The following is a 19,093-nucleotide window of genomic DNA, read 5'->3' on the forward strand; positions in this document are numbered from 1 at the left end:
TCAGGAGTTGTGCCATAAATCCTGCATTCTGTGTCCTTTTTTCCCAAAGCTTTATTACCTCAGGTCATTATTAAATAATGGGCATAAATTGGTTTTCTTGCCCTCCAGCAGCTTCCTGAGCTCTTACAGAGTCTTTCTTTGGGTGCAAAACAAACATTTTTGGTCCACCATAAATCAGCTCTATCATGGCTTTACTCTAAAACAAAACATTAAATAAATGGGTGTGAAAGAGATTAGTTTCTATTTATTTGTGGGGTTTTTCAATGTCTGCTTCTTTTGCAGAGGGTGTTTTTTGGAACTCAAATGGGTGATGAAAAGGATTCTTGGAAGGTGAAGACTTTAGATGAGATTCTCCAGGAGAAGAAACGAAGGAAGGAGCAAGAGGAGAAGGCAGAGATCAAACGTATGAAAAATGTAAGCTGCGCTTTGGGACTCATTTAATTAAATTATTTACTTTATTAATAGAAAGCTGCATTTTAATGGGGTGCACTGCCTGTATCCTGATTTTCTGGTGATTTTTTCTGATGCTCTGTCAGCTGAAGTTTTTTCTGTGTGATCTCTAATTCCAAAGTTTTACAAAAATATGAAGCTTTGTGAAGATTTCATTGGCCTTGCATTATATACTGTGATTTCTTATAGTTATTGGTCAGAAAAGAGAAATAAATTAATGCAATTAATAATTTAAATTTAGATAATTATATATAAATTATATACAATGATTAATGTTTAAATTAAATTAATTTAAAATAAAATAGATAAATAAAAAAAATCAACTGGGGCTTGCATTTCAAGGAACAATTTTAAAAGGTTTTATAGAAGAATGGGTTAAAATTCTGGGTTTGGGATAAATTTTATCTTGCTTTTTGGTTATTGGTCAGAAAAGAGAAATAAATTAATGCAATTAATGATTTAAATAATTATATGCAATAATTAATATTTAAATAAATAAGATATAAAATATATATAAAAATAATCAACTGGGGCTTGCAGTTCAAGGAATAACTTTTAAAGATTTTATAGAAAAATGGGTTAAAATTCTGGGTTTGGAATCACTCTTATGTTGCTGTTTGGTTATTGGTCAGAAAAGATAAATTATTGTAATTAATAGTTTAGATTTAGATAATTATATATAATTATATGTAATTATTAATTTTAAAGAAAAATTGCTTTATTTATTTATATGTATCTATATGTTTATATTTTAATTCATTTAAAATTAATTAATCAACTGGGGCCTGCAGTTCAAGGAACAATTCTTAAAGGTTTTATAGGAGAATGGGTTAAAATTCTGGGTTTGGAATCACTCTTATGTTGCTGTTTGGTTATTGGTCAGAAAAGATAAATTATTGTAATTAATAGTTTAGATTTAGATAATTATATATAATTATATGTAATTATTAATTTTAAAGAAAAATTACTTTATTTATTTATATATCTATATATTTATATTTTGATTCATTTAAAATTAATTAATCAACTGGGGCCTGCAGTTCAAGGAACAATTCTTAAAGGTTTTATAGGAGAATGGGTTAAAATTCTGGGTTTGGAATCACTCTTATGTTGCTCTTTAGTTTTGTTCAGCTGTGTGCAAAATAATTATTGCAGAAAATACCACACAATAATTATTGCACTCCTCCTCATTGTTTAATTTTATCTAATTTTGTCAAATTAATGCACTTCAGCCCAAAGTGCTGCTGTCACAAATCAGTGATTTCACAGGGGTGACCAATCCAGGCTGAATTTTTGGGCCAGCAGAGGAAGATTTCAGTAATATTTAATTTTATTCACTTTGAGCCATACAAATAAACAGATTTTCCCTGTTCCCTCAGTCAGATGACAGGGATTCCAAGAGGGATTCTCTTGAGGAGGGGGAGCTGAGAGACCATCGCATGGAAATCACCATCAGGAACTCACCCTACAGGAGGGAAGACTCCATGGAAGACAGGTGAGGATGAGGAAATAAAAAGAGGAAAAAATTCCTGAAATTTACCTTTCAAATCCTTAAATTAACCTTTCAATGTCCTGAGAAAAGGTTTCAAATTTCTGAAGGGAAAATCAAATTTTAGAAGGGAAAATCCTTTTTGTAGCACACACTTGTGAAGCACTGGTTGAGATTTAACCCATTTAAGTGTTGTGTTCCAGTTTGGATTTATTGTGGAAACTCAAAATAAAATGGGAATCTTTTCCAAGCAAGGAGACCAATTTAAGTGTTGTGTTCCAGTTTGGATTTATTGTGGAAACCCAAAACAAACCAGAAATCTTTTCCAGCCAAGGAAATGTGTGGATTTCCCCTGTCCCCTCCCTGAGTTCATTCCTGTCCTGCCTTCCAGGGGAGAAGAAGATGATTCCTTGGCCATCAAACCCCCCCAGCAAATGTCCAGGAAAGAGAAAACCCATCACAGGAAGGATGAGAAGAGGAAAGAGAAACGCAGGCACAGGAGCCACTCTGCAGAAGGTGATTCTGGGAGTAGAATAAATAAAATAACTCACGCTGGGGGAAACCCAGCAGCTGGATAGACAGAGAAATTTAAATTGTTTATTTCTTTGGCTGTTTTGGTGCCCTCAGGGGACTGACAGGGGTGTGAGTGTGGTCAGAGGAGAGAAATCACTTTGGGACAGGGACTCTGAGGTCACTTTTACTCCTTGAAGCCTGATAAGATTCTCTCTGGCTTCACTGAGGGAAAGATCTCTGATCTTTGTACCTGCCAAAATATCCTTTCTAGAGATATTCCTATCAGTTAAACAATCATTTTTTACTTCAATACAAGTATTCTTTCTGGCTTCACTGAGTGACAGAGCTCTGATCTTTGTACCTGTTAAGGAAAAAATATCATTTCTAGAGACATTTCCATTGTCAATAAGAACCATATTTTAACTTTAATGCAAGTATTCTTTCTGGCTTCACTGAGTGAAAGAACTCTGATCTTTGTACCTGCTAAGGAAAAAATATCATTTCTAGAGCAAGTCCTATTGTCTTCCTATCAATAACAGCCATTTTTTACTTTATTACAAGTATATTCTCTTTGGCTTCACTGAGTGAAAGATCTCTGATCTTTGTACCTGCCAAGGGAAAAAAATATCCTTTCTAGAAATATTCCCCTTGTCTTCCTGTCAATAACAACCATTTTTTATTTTAATTCAGATATTCTCTTTGGCTTCACTGAGTGAAAGATCTCTGGTCTTTGTACCTGCCAAGAAAAAATAAATATCCTTTCTAGAGTCATTCCCATTAATAACAACCATTTTTTACTTTAATAAAATATTCCTGCAAAATATGACTTACAGACTTTGGGCTTCCAACCCCCTTTCAGAACAGGAATTTCTGTGTTAAGAAAATTTAAGAAAACAACAGAGCTCGTGGCAATGGTTCTCATCAGTTTCACCCCCTGAGTTTTGCTTTCAGTGATTATTTGGAGCAGTAACACTCAGAAATTGATTTGTTTGTTGAAGGGAAATTGAAATGAATTTGTGTTTGTTGAAGGGAAATTGAAATGAATTTGTGTTTGTTGAAGGGAAATTGAAATGAATTTGTGTTTGTTGAAGGGAAATTGAAATGAATTTGTGTTTGTTGAAGGGAAACACGCCAGAGTGAAGGAGAAGGAACGGGAGCACGAGCGTAGGAAGAGACACAGAGAGGAGCAGGATAAAGCCCGGCGAGAATGGGAGAGGCAGAAACGGAGAGAGATGGCAAGGGAACATTCCAGAAGGGAGAGGTACATCCATCCCTGCCTGCTCTGGGCATGGGGAAAGAACCAAAAAAATCCACTTTGTTCTTCACTTAATTATTTTTTAAATGCTTCATTACTGTGGGTATTCCAGGTGAATTCACTGGAATAAAAATATGAAGCTTTGTGAAGGTTTCATTGCTCTTGCATGATATACTGTGATTTCTTATAGTTATTGGTCAGAAAAGATGAATAAATTAATGCAATTAATAATTTAAATTTAGATAATTATATATAATTATATACAGTAATTAATGTTTAAACTAAATTAATTTTAAATAAAATATATAAATAAAAGTAATCAACTGAGGCTTGCAGTTCAAGGAACAATTTTTAAAGATTTTATAGAAGGGGTTAAAATCATGGGTTTGGAATCACTTTTATCTTGGTGTTTGGTTATTGGTCAAAAGTTATTATTTAGTTATTGGTCAGAAAAGATAAATTAATGTAGTTAATTTAAATTTAGATAATTATCTATAGTTATATACAATAATTAATTTTTTTAAGAAATCAGATACATTAATTTTAAATAAATAAAAAGATTAGATGGTCTTAGGGGTTTTTCCAACCTAAAAAATAGGTACAAAGCAGATTTTCACTGGGGATTAATTACCTGGATTATCATGGGATTAATTAACTGAACTGGCTTAATTTTTGCTTAAATCCTGATAGGGTGGAGAAATGCTGGTCTGGATCTTCTAAACCTGTTTTTTAAGGGATCACCTGAAAAACTCCACCTGTTTCTGACTGGAGGTGTTGAGAAGGAAATTGAGTTCAGTGGTTTGATGTTGCAAACCAATTTTCCTTCTCTTCACCAGCTGAATTTACAACAAACAAAAATTATTTAACCAGATTGAACCAATTTTCAGATTTAACCAGTTGTCCTTCTCTTCACCAGCTGAATTTATAACAAACAAAAATTATTTAACCACATTGAACCAATTTTCAGATTTAACCAGTTGTCCTTCTTTTCACCAGCTGAATTTATAACAAACAAAAATTATTTAACCAGATTGAACCAATTTTCAGATTTAACCAGTTGTCCTTCTCTTCACCAGCTGAATTTATAACAAAAATTATTTTCCAGAGATCGTTTGGAGCAACTGGAGAGAGAAAGGGAAAGGAAAATCCGGGAGCAGCAGAAGGAGCAGCGAGAGCAAAAGGAGAGGGAGAGGAGAGCTGAGGAGAGGAGGAAGGAGAGGGAAGCCAGGAGAGAAGGTGACTCCCTCTGCATAAATCAGATTTACTAGCACTTTCCTACCTGTTTACACACTGCTGAATGGAGGGGTAGAAATGTTTTTTATTAAAGCAGCACCAGAATTTAAGAAATATTAAAGTGGGGAGGGTCTGGCATGGGAGGGAAAAGGAAATTCAAGTTTTATTTGGGGAGATAAAATGATGTGATGATGTTATGGGCCTTAAATATCCTGAGAAGTTGGTCAGTGAGTCCTTGCCTCTCCCTGTCAGGGAGATTTCCTTAAAAACAGGATTTCTGAGGGGGAAATTTCCTATAAAAACAGGATTTCTGAGGGGAAAATTTCTTATAAAAACAGGATTTCTGAGGGGGAAATTTCCTATAAAAACAGGATTTCTGAGGGGGAAATTTCCTATAAAAACAGGATTTCTGAGGGGGAGATTTCCTATAAAAGCAGGATTTCTGAGGGGGGAATTTCCTATAAAAACAGGATTTCTGAGGGGGAAATTTCCTATAAAAACAGGATTTCTGAGGGGGAGATTTCCTATAAAAGCAGGATTTCTGAAGGGGAGATTTCCTATAAAAGCAAGATTTCTGAGGGGGAGATTTCCTATAAACACAGGATTTCTGAGGGGGAGATTTCCTATAAAAGCAGGATTTCTGAGGGGGAGATTTCCTATAAACACAGGATTTCTGAGGGGGAGATTTCCTATAAAAACAGGATTTCTGAGGGGAGATTTCCTATAAAAACACGATTTCTGAGGGGAAAATTTCCTAGAAAAACAGGATTTCTGAGGGGGAGATTTCCTATAAAAACACGATTTCTGAGGGGAAAATTTCCTAGAAAAACAGGATTTCTGAGGGGGAGATTTCCATGAAAACACGATTTCTGAGGGGAGATTTCCTATAAACACAGGATTTCTGAGGGGGAGATTTCCCATAAACACAGGATTTCTGAGGGGAAATTTTCCTATAAACACAGGATTTCTGAGGGGGAGATTTCCTGTAAACACAGGATTTCTGAGGGGAAATTTCCTATAAAAGCAGGATTTCTGAGGGGAGATTTCCCATAAAAACAGGATTTCTGGAGGTGCCACTGTGTTCAGTGGTTCTGAACTCTTTGGCTGAGCCTAACTCAGTTTGATAGAGGTTGAAACATCAAAATTCAATGTTTTAGGGATTTGGGGGAATAAATTGCAAAGGGGGAGAGGTCATGAAAGTACTCCAGGCATGGCAAATGCTGCACTGGGAGTCAGGTGGGATTTTCTGGTGCCTGAAGAGTTTAAGTTTTGCACTTTTTGCATGTTGGATGTTTGCAATCTCAGATCATTTTTGGTTCAAGGATCTCTGGCCCAGCTTTCAGAGGTAAAAATCAGAGCCCATTCCTGTGATCAGGTGACAGAGATTATTCAAGCATAGCAAAACAATTCATATTTTTTGCTTTCTCTTTCTTGCTCAGCTCATACCAAACAGCTCCTTTTTGTGCTTGGCTTTGTGCTGATAGTGCTCAATCTGTGTAACTTTTAATTTCATTGATTTTATTGTTCTGAATGTTCTGTCAGCTCCTTCTAAACCTCAGCTGGTTTGATTCTTTTACATATTTTCCACTTCTTTCTCTGGCATTAATGCTTTAGAATCAGGGTTTTTATTGTGTAACATACAGGGCAGCTTGCTTCTGTTTTTAAGTGTGGCAGCAGCTTTCTCTAAGCAGTACAAACCCATATTTTATTTGAGATCAATCAAAATCCTTCATTCTCCCAGAAAGAAGAGTTAAATACTGATTTAATACTTAATATAATATAATATACTTAAGTTTAAATACTTAAATTTAATACTTAAATACTGATTTAAGTAGATTCCTCTCCCATTCTTCCCCATTACCCTGTTAAAAAATAATTAAAACATTCCAATCAGGTGGCTGTGGCAGACAGGACTACTCTAACTAGGCAGATGTAACAATTTCTTGTGGTTTTGTTTTCCCTAGTTTCTGCACACCATAGAACAGTGAGGGAAGAATATGGAGACAAAGTAAAAATGAGACCCTGGAGTCGCAGCCCCTTGCGCCAGCAGAGAGACAAGCTTGAGCAAGGAGAGAGCAGGAAACCAGGTAGCATCTGCCACTCTACACTGTCTTGGGGGACAGCTGGGGGTAAAAAATCAAATTCAATCAAATTCAATTCATTTTTAGTCTCAAACAAACATCCCAGGTGCTCAGTTCCAGCTCAGCCCCAGCAGCGTAAATCTGGAATCCTCACCAATGTCTCTTTCCTGAAGCAGTGCTGGTTTTGCAGGACATGCACAAGTGATAAATGGAATATTTAGGGGTAGGAATAGCAATTGGAAAAGGTTCTAAATGAGTTACCCCCTTTCAGTGGTGAAAGAAGCAGCTGACTGAATTTTTAAAATCCTGCAGTTGAATTGCCTTGCAGGTTAAAAAGGGATTGGTTACTCCAGCTCCAGATGGATTTGGGGTTAGGAGCTAAATTACCTTGAAAAGTGACCTCAGTGAGCATCACTGATTCTGTCATCTTGTGGATTAATTAGATACTGAAGGCAGAATTCTCCTTAGATGGTGAATTTTGTTATACAAGCCAGAAAATGATCCCACCTGAAGGTTCTTGGGGTAGGGAATTTGCACAAGTGACATAAAAATGCCTTTGTTTGAGGGAGGAAAGCTCTGATGTGTGCAGCTGTGAAAAGAAGTGGAGGCACCCAGGGCAGGATGGAATCAGCTGGAATTTTTTGTAGAGATGGAATTCCAGGTAGAGGCACCCAGAGGAGGATGGAATCAATGGAATTCTAGATGTAGGCTCCCAGAGCAGGATGGAATCAGCTGGAATTCCAAATGTAGGCACCCAAAGTGGGATGGAATCAGCTGGAATTAATTGTAGAGATTGAATTCCAGGTGGAGACACTCAGAGCAGGATGGAATCAACTGGAATTCCACCCAGAGCAGGATGAAATCAGCTGCAATTCCAGGTGCAGGCAGCAAGGCCTGGGAAGCTCCTGCCCCATCAACCAGCAGGGATTTTTCATGGTGATCACTGGAGCAGTGAGCACTGACAGTAACCAGTGTGTAGGGACCTGTCCTGGTGATTTTTGTCACCATGGTGCTTTTTCCCCATTTTCCCCCTGTTTTAATTCATCTTAGGAACACCATGTTTAAAAATCAGGTCAATGTTCCATATTTTTGCTTGTTAAACCTACACCACTACAATTCAGAAAAGCTGTTTGTCATTGAGCAGAGTGTGAAATGATTATTATTTTTTTTTAGTGCTGTGAATTTCCAGTACTGAATATTCAGCACTGATTTAATGCCAGCAGAAAGTGAAGCAGGGAATTCAGAGGCTTGGAAATGATACTCAATTAGCACTGTGCTTTTAATTTTTGTGGTTTCAGCAGTAAAAGAAGAGAAACCAGAAGAGAGGGATCCTCTGTCAGACTTGCAGGACATCAGTGACAGTGAGAGAAAAACCAGCTCAGCAGAGTCTTCCTCAGGTGATGAAATGCAATTTAGGAGCTGTAATTAATTGTAGAGATGTAATTAATTTCACTGTGAGTGTTAATGCCTGATTATTCCTGGACAGAATCTGGATCAGGCTCAGAAGAGGAGGAGGAAGAGTCCAGCAGTGAAGGCTCTGAGGAGGAGGGGGAGGAAGAGGAGGAGGAGGAGGAGGAGACAGGAAGCAATTCTGAGGAGGTGTCTGAGCAATCAGCAGGTGAGGATTCCATCAAGGGCTGTCTGATTTTCTTTATTTTCTTTATTTTCCTCATGCTGTGCTGTTTTATTTGAACATTTTCCTTTTCTCTTAGTCTAGGCTAGGCTGAGACCTCACAGGTCAAGATAACTAAAAAGAGAACCCCCAAGTCCAAGTCCCATTCTGTCCTTTTGGTAGAGGTAATACCAATTCTTATCTAAGGAGCCAGAGCAGAAACCTGAGAGCCATTTCTGTCAGAGGTTCAGGTGGTTCTGTGGCATCAAATACTCTGCAGAGCACAGTTTGCACTTTGGGGGGTGGTGAAATCCAAATGTCTTTGGCATTTTGTGTTATCTTCATTCATTTGGAAAAAACTTCTGAAATTTGCAACAGAAAATAATTCAAAGTTCAGTAGTTCAGTAAAGAAGTCTGAGTGCAGCTGTTCTTGTCATTAATTAGTAAAGGCACAAGAGCAGGCTCTGGTTGATGGCTGGGTGTTTTTCTTTAAAATAATTACAATTAATCAGGAAATATTAATAATTTATTTACCTGCCCACCTCCCAATTCCCAGAGAATTGGTAAAAGTTGTGTTCCCTGTTGGAAGTGAACAAAATTTCTTGGTCATGGCAGTGCAGAGGCCTGGTGAGGTGGGAGAGGATTCCAGCAGGGATTTCCTCCCAGGGAGCTGCAGAAATTTGGATTTTTCCAACCAAACTTGGTTCTGTTTTGCAGAGGAGGTGAGCGAGGAGGAAATGAGTGAAGAGGAGGAGCGGGAGAATGGAAACCACATCCCAGTTGGTACAATGCAAATATTGAATGTTTTAAAGAAGTGTTTGCCTGAGTTTTTGCAGCTAGATAAATCTATTTCTACAAATATTTAAAATATCAAAATGCTGTTCTCATGTCAAACTCAGAAATTCCTTGAAATCTGAAAATCTGCTCCAAGCTTTGTGTTTAGAGGGAATCAGTCTAATGAGCTGATGTTTCCTCTCTTTCATTTCTTTTGTCTTCTCATCAAAATCAGAGAATGAGACCCAAAATGGGAATGAGAATCTTGGGTCAATTTTATCTTCCATTCTGGTGAAAAGATTTCTTTTTCTGACCTGCTGCATTAACACTGGAATCAAAATCAGAGAATGAAACCCAGAATGAGAATCTTGGGACAATTTTCTCTTCCATTCTGGTGTAAATTTATTTTTCTGACCTGGAGGCTGTAGGTGAATTCCTGAAAGCATCACCTTTGCCAAGAAGAGAAATTTGGCTTCTCCACCATCTGCCATGCAGTGCTCAATGTCACCACCTTTATTTACCTAAAGCTGAGTTTATTTAATCCTCACAGCTCCTCTTTCCAACACTGATTCTGAATTTTAAAGTTCCAGAGTCGAGGTTTGACTGGGATTCTGCAGGGAGTGAGGTGGAGGTCAATTTTCTCTTCCATTCTGGTGTAAAGATTTATTTTCCTGACCTGCTGCATTCACCCTGGAATCAAAATCAGAGAATGAGACCCAGAGTGAGAGTGAGAATCTTGGGTCAATTTTCTCTTCAATTCTAGTGTGAATTTATTTTTCTGACCTGGAAACTGTAGGTGAATTCCTGAAAGCCAAGAGGAGAAATTTGCCTTCTCCACCATCCTCTGCCACGCTGTGCTCAATGCCACCACCTTGATTTCCCTAAATAAATGAAGGATTAAGTTTATTTAATCCTCACAGCTCCTCTTTCCACCACTGATTCTGACTTTTAAAGTTCCAGAGTCGAGGTTTGACCGGGATTCTGCAGGGAGTGAGGTGGAGGAGGAGGAGATGGGGGAAGGCTCCCCTCATTCCAATGCCATGACAGAAGGGGAATACATCCCTGACTCTCCAGCTTCCTCCCCCATCGAGCTGAAACAGGAGCTTCCCAAATATCTTCCTGCCCTGCAGGTAGGGAATCACCCTCTCCAATATTTTTGATATCATTGAGATCTGTTATTTTGCTATTGCTGTCTGAAAATAGATCCTTGTGAGAGGAGAGTTCTGTTATCACAAAGAGAAAATGGTTATTCTTTATGTAACCAACAGCAAAGTGTAGAAATATTAATAAAAATCAGATTTTTACTAATTAATTATGTGAAAGGTGCTGAGTTGCTGCCTTTGTGCAAAAGTGAATGGAATAATTGAATTAATCTGCTGAAACACAGGATTCCTTTAGAAACTCCATGAAAAACAAACCCCAAAGACACCTTTCTCATGTGGTTTATAGCTGAATTCTTCTGCTAAATTTTAACTGTGAAGCTGCTGAAGTTGTTACAAAAGCAAAACCTTCCCCAGATGCTGGAGGAGTAAATTTTGTCTCTGATTTTCAGGGATGTCGCAGCGTGGAGGAATTCCAGTGTTTGAACAGGATTGAGGAGGGAACCTATGGAGTGGTGTACAGGGCAAAGGACAAAAAGACTGGTGGGTATCAGAGCCCTCCTCTTCCTCAGGGTGTTTATTTAGGGCTGGAAATTATTATTTTGCATTTTTTAGTGATGAACAAAATCTATTTAAAATATTTCTTTACCAGCAATATTTCTTTACTTGCTCATTTTCAAGGCAGAACAGCACAGATAATTAAATATTTAATCAGTGAGGCAGCACCTGGTAATGTGAATTATTAACTGTGTGATGGGAAATGTTTCCTTTACAGATGAAATCGTGGCTCTGAAGAGACTGAAAATGGAAAAGGAGAAGGAAGGTTTCCCCATTACTTCTCTGAGAGAAATAAATACAATTCTGAAAGCTCAGCACCTGAATATTGTCACTGTCAGAGTAAGGCTGCAATCTTTTATGTCTTTCATTTTGTTGAAATATTCCTCTTGGCTTTTAAATATAAAAATACCAGCAACCCGGGCAGATCTTACTGTTGTGAACAGTTGTGTGTTGCTCATAAGGCACAATCTGATATTTTACCAAAAAAAGAGCAATTTTTTTAATAGAAAAAATACAATTTTTAAGGATTTTTCCAATGGCAGCCTCCAGGAAACAGGAGCATTGGTGTAGGGCTTGTTGTTCTTTAACAGAGATTCAGCCTCAATAAAAAGTTATTTAATGAAAAGTTCTTTAATCTGCTTTACCACACTTTGAGCAGGCTGAGACCATGATTTGTTTAGTGTTTTCTCTGGATCCTTCCCAATTCCTCATGAATAAATAAAATAGATTTTGGATGCTTTTTAAACACCATATGTAAGTTTTGCTCATCTGGTTGTGTGTTGCAGGAGATTGTTGTGGGCAGCAACATGGATAAAATCTATATTGTGATGAATTATGTGGAGCACGACCTCAAGAGCCTGATGGAAACCATGAAGCAGCCTTTCCTGCCAGGTGCTGGGATCTCAGAGCTCACAAGGGCCAGCACAAATGGCCCTGCTGGCTCTGGGCACTGCCATGTGTTGCTTTGCAATGTCCTGTGTTCCTTGGAACTGACATTTCCTGCATTTTTCTGTTTGTTCTCCAAAACCTGACCCAAGTTAAGGTGTTGGCTGAGCCTCGTGCTGATGATGAATCCAGTTTGTGTTTGGGGTGGAAGTGGGGGAGTTTCACCTGTGCTGAACTGGAAAATAACACTGGGCTTTAATTTTGGCTGCTTCCCATGAGAGACAATAATTTCTGAGCATAATTTGGACGAATTCCAGCTGCCCAAATGAATTTTGCTGTTCTGTGACACATTTTTATAGTGCAGGCCCTACTGTGCTTTAACTAGACACTCCTTCCTGCCCTCCAAACAAACAAAACACAAATTCAAGGTAGATTTATTTTTTTCAATGCATTTTTTATCATTTATTTATTTTCTTCAATGCATTTTTTATCATTTATTTCTTTATTTTTTATCACTGCAGGAGAAGTGAAGACTTTGATGATTCAGTTACTACGAGGGGTCAAACACCTCCACGACAACTGGATCCTTCACAGAGACTTGAAAACTTCCAACCTGCTGCTCAGTCATTCAGGCATTTTAAAAGTAAGAATTTGGAAAAAATGAGGAAATCAGGACAAATTCTGTGCTGCAGAGTTATAGCTGTGCCCAAAGTTGTGTGCAGTGGCATTGATGGTGAATGAGCAGTGCTGGAAATGTTGTTGGTTTTCCTTTCAGGTTGGAGATTTTGGGTTGGCCAGGGAATATGGGTCCCCCCTGAAGCCCTACACGCCTGTGGTGGTGACCCTGTGGTACAGAGCTCCTGAGCTGCTGCTGGGAGCCAAGGTGAGCTCCTCTTCTTCCTCTGGTTGCATTTATAAAACACCTGGCTGGATTTTATAAATCATTATCAATGTGTGAGCAATTAATTATATTGATTCATAGCTGAAAATCCTGATTATTCTATCATCATCATTATTATCATCATCATTATCATCGCTATTATTATCACTATCATCCTATCATCCTACATCACTATCATCCATGGATATATAAATTATTATATAATTTATTATTCTACATTATTTATATTATTGTTGTATATCTTCATGTATATAATTATTATATAGTACTAAATATGTAATCTATTATTATAATATTATTTTATTACATAATTTTATAATATAGTATTATATCTTTTTCCTCATAATGGAAATATTATATATTATTAGATATAGTATACGGTTATATATTATAGATTATAGATTTATTGTTATTATTATCACTATTGTATAATATATTATTATATACAATTATATATTATTATTGTATATTTTAAATGTTATAGTTATTATATAATATTAATTATATAGTATAATATTTTTCTTATATAATTTTATGATATATTATTATATATTTTTCATAATAATGGAAATATTCTATTATTATGTATTGCACTATTTATTTATTTATTTATTTACTTACTTACTTATCCTCCTAATGACATCTCAAACCCTTCCACCCTTCCCACACAGAGGGAGGGTGGGTGGCAGATGGATTTTGTTCCTTGGAAAGCTGATGTGCTCAGTGCTGATAGATGCTGCCAAAATGTCACTTTTGGCAGCTGGATATTAAATGCCTTTTTAAATTAGTCTAAAACCTGTGACATCTGAGAGCAGAATTATTCTAGAATGTTCCCTGCTGGTAGCTGAAGTCTGGGTGAATTCAGGGTTCTGTAGGGCTGCAGTGCCAAGAGCCCTGTCAGAAAAAAATTCTGATTTTTCAGCTGTGCTGCTTTGTTTGTGAGTGGAAAAGAGAGGCATCCATGTGGAGACTTTCACCTTTCATCCTGATAGATTTGTGTACAAGGGTATTGCTCATAATTCATCATTAGAAATCTGAAATAATTACAGTGAGATATTGAGAGAATAATCAAGACCTGGCCCTTGGGTATTGGACTGGTTGTGTGTGTTCTGCTCAAAAAAAAACCCAAATAAAACCCCAGAAACCACAACATCCCTCCAAACAACTCAGTGAAAAATCTTCCTGATTTTTCTGAGGTGTAATTTGATTTCCCTTCTTTCCAGGAGTATTCCACAGCCATAGACATGTGGTCAGTGGGGTGCATTTTTGGGGAGCTGCTGACACAGAAGCCGCTGTTCCCAGGGAAGTCAGAGATCGACCAGATTAACAAAGTTTTTAAGGTAATTTTGAAAATATTTTGGGATTTTAACTGATTCTAGAAACAGAAGCATTGGTGTAGGGCTTGTTGTTCTTTAACAGAGATTCAGCCTCAATAAAAAGTTATTTAATGAAAAGTTCTTTAATCTGCTTTACCACACTTTGAGCAGGCTGAGACCATGATTTGTTTAGTGTTTTCTCTGGATCCTTCCCAATTCCTCATGAATAAATAAATAAAGGATTGCACTCTGAGTTTATTAAAGGGATATTTGAATTTTCATTTGCAGGATCTGGGCACTCCCAGTGAAAAGATCTGGCCAGGTTACAACGAGCTGCCAGCAGTGAAGAAAATGACCTTCACAGAGTATCCCTACAACAACCTGCGCAAGAGATTCGGGGCTCTGCTCTCCGACCAGGGCTTCGACCTCATGAACAAGTGGGTGCCAAATGCCAGGGATCCCTGGGAATTTCTGGGCAGGAAAACAATTTCCTGTGTTGTGGAAGGTTTATAAAATCATGCCCAGGTTGTGTGGTTAACACTGTGTTACAGGAGTAGCTGGTGTGTTAGGAGAATGGCTAAAATCTCTCTTGAAATAGCAAAAATTGTAAATATTCTGATGGAATTACCCTGGATCCCTTTGGAGCTTTATATTTCTATCCAAGGGTATTGATTTGGTATCATTTTATTACTGGGTATAATAGAATTATACCCAATAACAGAATGTCTAAAATCTCTCTTAAAATAGCAAAAATTGTAAATATTTTAGAATAATTACCCTGGGTCCCTTTGGAGCTTTATCTGTCTTTCCAAGGGTATTGGTATAATTCTATAAATTTGGTATTACTGGGTATTGGGTGTAATTCTATTATTTTGGTATAATTTTATTACTGGGTATTAGGAATAATTCTATTAATTTGGTACCATTTTATTACTGGACATTGGATATAATTATATTATTTTGGTATCATTTTGTTACTGGGTATTGGGTGTAATTCTATTACTTTGGCATAATTTTATTACTGGAAATTTTGTATTAATTTGGTATAATTCAATTACAGGACATTGGGTATAATTCTGTTCATTTGGTATCATTTTATTACTGGACATTTTGTATTAACTTAGTATCATTCCTGGGTACTGGGTATAATTCTGTTACTAGGTATTGGTATAATTCTATTAAAATGATACCAAAGCAATAGAATTATACCAATAGCTACTCCCAGAATTCCACCCAACCACTCGAATTCCACCAAATCAATAGAATTCCACCCAACACCTGTAACAGAATCACCCCAATACCCAGTGCCACAATTCTGCCGAACATCCCAAAACCCTCCAGAGCATTCCTGACAGTTTTGGGGGGTTAAAATCTCCTTTTCCCGCATCCTTGGCAGTTTCCTGACGTACTACCCGGCGCGGCGCATCACGGCCGAGGACGGGCTGAAGCACGAGTACTTCAGGGAGACCCCGCTGCCCATCGACCCCTCCATGTTCCCCACCTGGCCAGCCAAGAGCGAGCAGCAGAGGGTCAAGAGGGGCACCAGCCCCCGGCCCCCCGAGGGAGGGCTGGGCTACAGCCAGCTGGTGAGTGGGTACAGGGCTACAGCCAGCTGGTGAGTGGGTACAGGGCTACAGCCAGCTGGTGAGTGGGCACAGGGCTACAGGCAGCTGGTGAGTGGGTACAGGGGCTACAGCCAGCTGGTGAGTGGGTACAGGGCTACAGCCAGCTGGTGAGTGGGTACAGGGCTACAGGCACTGGTGAGTGGGTACAGGGCTACAGGCACTGGTGAGTGGGTACAGGGCTACAGCCAGCTGGTGAGTGTGGCACAGGGCTACAGCCAGCTGGTGAGTGGGTACAGGGCTACAGGCAGCTGGTGAGTGTGGCACAGGGCTACAGGCAGCTGGTGAGTGGGTACAGGGCTACAGGCAGCTGGTGAGTGGGTACAGGGGTACAGGCACTGGTGAGTGGGTACAGGGCTACAGCCAGCTGGTGAGTGTGGCACAGGGCTACAGGCAGCTGGTGAGTGGGTACAGGGGCTACAGGCAGCTGGTGAGTGGGTACAGGGCTACAGCCAGCTGGTGAGTGGGCACAGGGCTACAGGCAGCTGGTGAGTGGGTACAGGGCTACAGGCAGCTGGTGAGTGGGTACAGGGGTACAGGCACTGGTGAGTGGGTACAGGGCTACAGGCAGCTGGTGAGTGGGTACAGGGGTACAGGCAGCTGGTGAGTGGGTACAGGGGTACAGGCAGCTGGTGAGTGGGTACAGGGCTACAGCCAGCTGTGAGTGTGACACAAGGCTACAGGCAGCTGTGAGTGTGGGTGTGACACAGGGCTACAGGCAGCTGTGAGTGTGACACAGGGCAGGGCTTCAGCTGAGATGGGATTTGCGTGGGATCCTGAGTCCAGCTTTCCTTCCCAAAGTCAGTGTGAGCTGGGCACAGCTCCAGAGCCTTCTCTGGGGCTGGGTTTTGCTTGGGATCTTGAGATTCACCTGGACTTGCAGGGAGAATCCAGTTTTCCTTCCCAAAGTCAGTGCTGGTGAGGGTGGCACAGCTCCAGAGCCTCCCCTGGGGCTGGGATTTGGTTGGGATCCTGAGATTCACCTGCACTGGCAGGGAAAGTCCATTTTTTTCTTTCTCATGCAGTCCAAAGTGGGTACAGAATTAGGAACACTCCAACTGCTTTTAGCAATGGCCAATTTTGAAATAGCAATATTTAAAGATTATGAATAACCTTAACTGTGATGGCACTAAATCATTTATTTCTCATCTTGAGATACTTTATTTTTGCTGTTTAGAGTTTTGGAGGGGTAAGTGCAGCTGCCCAGCCCCTGCTCAGTGCCCTGTGCTTGCTTTTCACAGGGTGATGATGACCTGAAGGACACAGGTTTCCATCTGACCACCACGAACCAAGGAGCATCTGCTGCAGGACCTGGCTTCAGCCTCAAGTTTTGAACTCAACATAAAAAAGAAGAGGGAAAAAAAAATCCCCAAAAATCAAAAAAAAGCACCATTCATGTGAGTGGATTTGATGCCCCAGTTCTGTTCTGTGTCAGGGGCACAGATGTTTTTCCCTGTGAAAAAAACTCAAAGATTATCACAGATTCCAAGGCTCTTGTTTTATAAATCAATGTGGAGTTTAACTGCTGCATTCCATTAGAGGACTGGATCCTGAAAACCCAGGATCATCACAAACTGTGACAAAGGACAACTTGAAATAATAGTCCTGGAACAGTTTCTGGTTTATTTTTTTCTTTGTTGAGTTTGTTTTGTTTTGTTTTGTTTTCCTTGTAAATTTGTAGAATTAAAATACATTTTCAATTGTTTAATAGTGTGAAGGATTTCATTGCTTCACATGCAGCAAAGTGGGATGTTGGTGACAGTAAAGAGAGTTTATTTTTTATTTTAAGTAATAAATTGTTTGTGTCTGAATATATTTGGGGCAAAAAGAAAAATGACAATTCTGAGGTTGTATCCTTGGAGAGGGCTGGGCTGGGTTTGATACTCCCTGACCAGAATTTTTTTGTTTGTTCTGTAAATGTATTTACAGTGGTGCAAAACAAATTACTCTATTGTTTTATAAATCAAAAAGATTTAATATGGAGACTTGAAACTTTATTTTCTGTGAAAGTTTGGTTTTTTATATTTTTTGCCCTTTTTCCATGCAGAGAAGACCTCAGCCTCAGTGGTTGTGCAAGGCCACATTCCAGTCCTTTCTGGGGAGAGAGGAGAGGAGGAATCCTGGTGCAATCTCATCCTCTGATTTGTGAAGCTGTCACTTTGTTTTGGGAACAGGGAGATCTGAAAACACCACATTTTCCTGCAGCCACAGCTGGGCACCAGGCCAGGCAGGGATTAACTCCAACCTTAAACATTTTATTTATCAGATTCAGCCCCTTCTGGGGAGCTTTGCTGGGGCTGGGACGTGGCTGTGCTGCGTTGTGGTGAGCTGGAAAAGCAGCCTGGGTGTTTTCCTGTGTTCCCCTCAGCCTGAAGGAGAAACAGCTGAACATGGCTGATTCCAGAAGCTTCCCCAGGAACCCAGGGAGGCTGTGCAGGATTAAAGCATGACCCCAGTGCATAGTTTGGCCATGACATGGAGCTGTTCCTTCCCAGCTTCCCTGCTCCAGCTCCTCTCCAGCTGGATGGGGCAGTGTCACCCCATCCTGAGGGAGGGAATCACCCCAATCCCACTGGGCTCAGGGCTCAGAGCCCTTAATTACCAAACTGGGCAGCTCAGACCCCTTAAGGATCAAATTCTGAGCAGTGCAGACCCCTTAATTACCAAACTGAGCATTGCAGACCCTTAATTATCAAACTGGGCAGCTCAGACCCCTTAATTACCAAACTGAGCAATGCAGACCCCTCAAGGGCCAAAGTGAGCAGCTCAAACTCTTCAAGGACCAAACTCTGAGCAGTGCAGACCCTTCAAGAACCAAATTGGGCAGCTCAGACCCCTTAATTACCAAACTGAGCAGTGCAGACCCTTAATTACCAAACTGGGCAACTCAGATCCCTCAAGGACCAAACTCTGAGCAGCTCAAACCCCTTAATTGCCAAACTAAGCAGTGCAGACCCCTTAATTACAAAACTCTGAGCAGCTCAGACCCCTCAAGTACCAAACTCTGAGCAGCTCAGATCCCTTAATGATCAAACTCTGAGCAGCCCAAACCCCTTAATTACCAAATTTTGAGCAGCTCAGATCCCTTAATTACCAAACTGAGCAGCTCAGACCCCTCAAGGATCAAGCTCTGAGCAAGAAATGCCTCTTGGGGTAAGAGGAAAACCCTCAAACCACAGGAATCCACTTGGGGTAAGAGCTGTTCTGTGGATGCTTGAGCTGAACGTGTTGGAATGAGGAGCAAATCAGGGTTTGTGTGACTCTCATCCTCCTGACAAGGGAAAGAAAAGTAAATTAAGGCTTA

The 19,093-nt window shown here is 39.6% G+C and overlaps 1 protein-coding gene across 5 annotated transcripts; it reads left to right on the plus strand.

Moving 5' to 3' along the window:
• Nucleotides 1-287: 287 nt before the first annotated feature.
• Nucleotides 288-17,372, plus strand: LOC131567106 (cyclin-dependent kinase 11B). 5 transcript variants are annotated; one of them, XM_058818579.1, is made up of 19 exons: nt 288-414; nt 1,830-1,945; nt 2,331-2,455; nt 3,575-3,713; nt 4,813-4,943; nt 6,905-7,027; nt 8,320-8,418; nt 8,508-8,639; nt 9,351-9,416; nt 10,362-10,537; nt 10,960-11,050; nt 11,283-11,404; nt 11,851-11,956; nt 12,472-12,593; nt 12,726-12,833; nt 14,075-14,191; nt 14,456-14,604; nt 15,564-15,753; nt 17,031-17,372. In XM_058818579.1, the coding sequence occupies exons 1-19, from the start codon at nt 304-306 to the stop codon at nt 17,121-17,123; spliced, it is 2,316 nt and encodes a 771-aa protein (XP_058674562.1). In that variant the 5' UTR covers nt 288-303; the 3' UTR covers nt 17,124-17,372. The 5 variants fall into 5 exon arrangements, with proteins under 5 accessions (XP_058674562.1, XP_058674564.1, XP_058674563.1 ...); XM_058818581.1 differs by having other exon boundaries at nt 10,368-10,537; XM_058818580.1 differs by having other exon boundaries at nt 8,323-8,418.
• Nucleotides 17,373-19,093: the final 1,721 nt, after the last annotated feature.

This window comes from Ammospiza caudacuta, chromosome 22, assembly GCF_027887145.1.
Source record: "Ammospiza caudacuta isolate bAmmCau1 chromosome 22, bAmmCau1.pri, whole genome shotgun sequence".
Lineage (NCBI taxonomy): Eukaryota > Metazoa > Chordata > Aves > Passeriformes > Passerellidae > Ammospiza > Ammospiza caudacuta.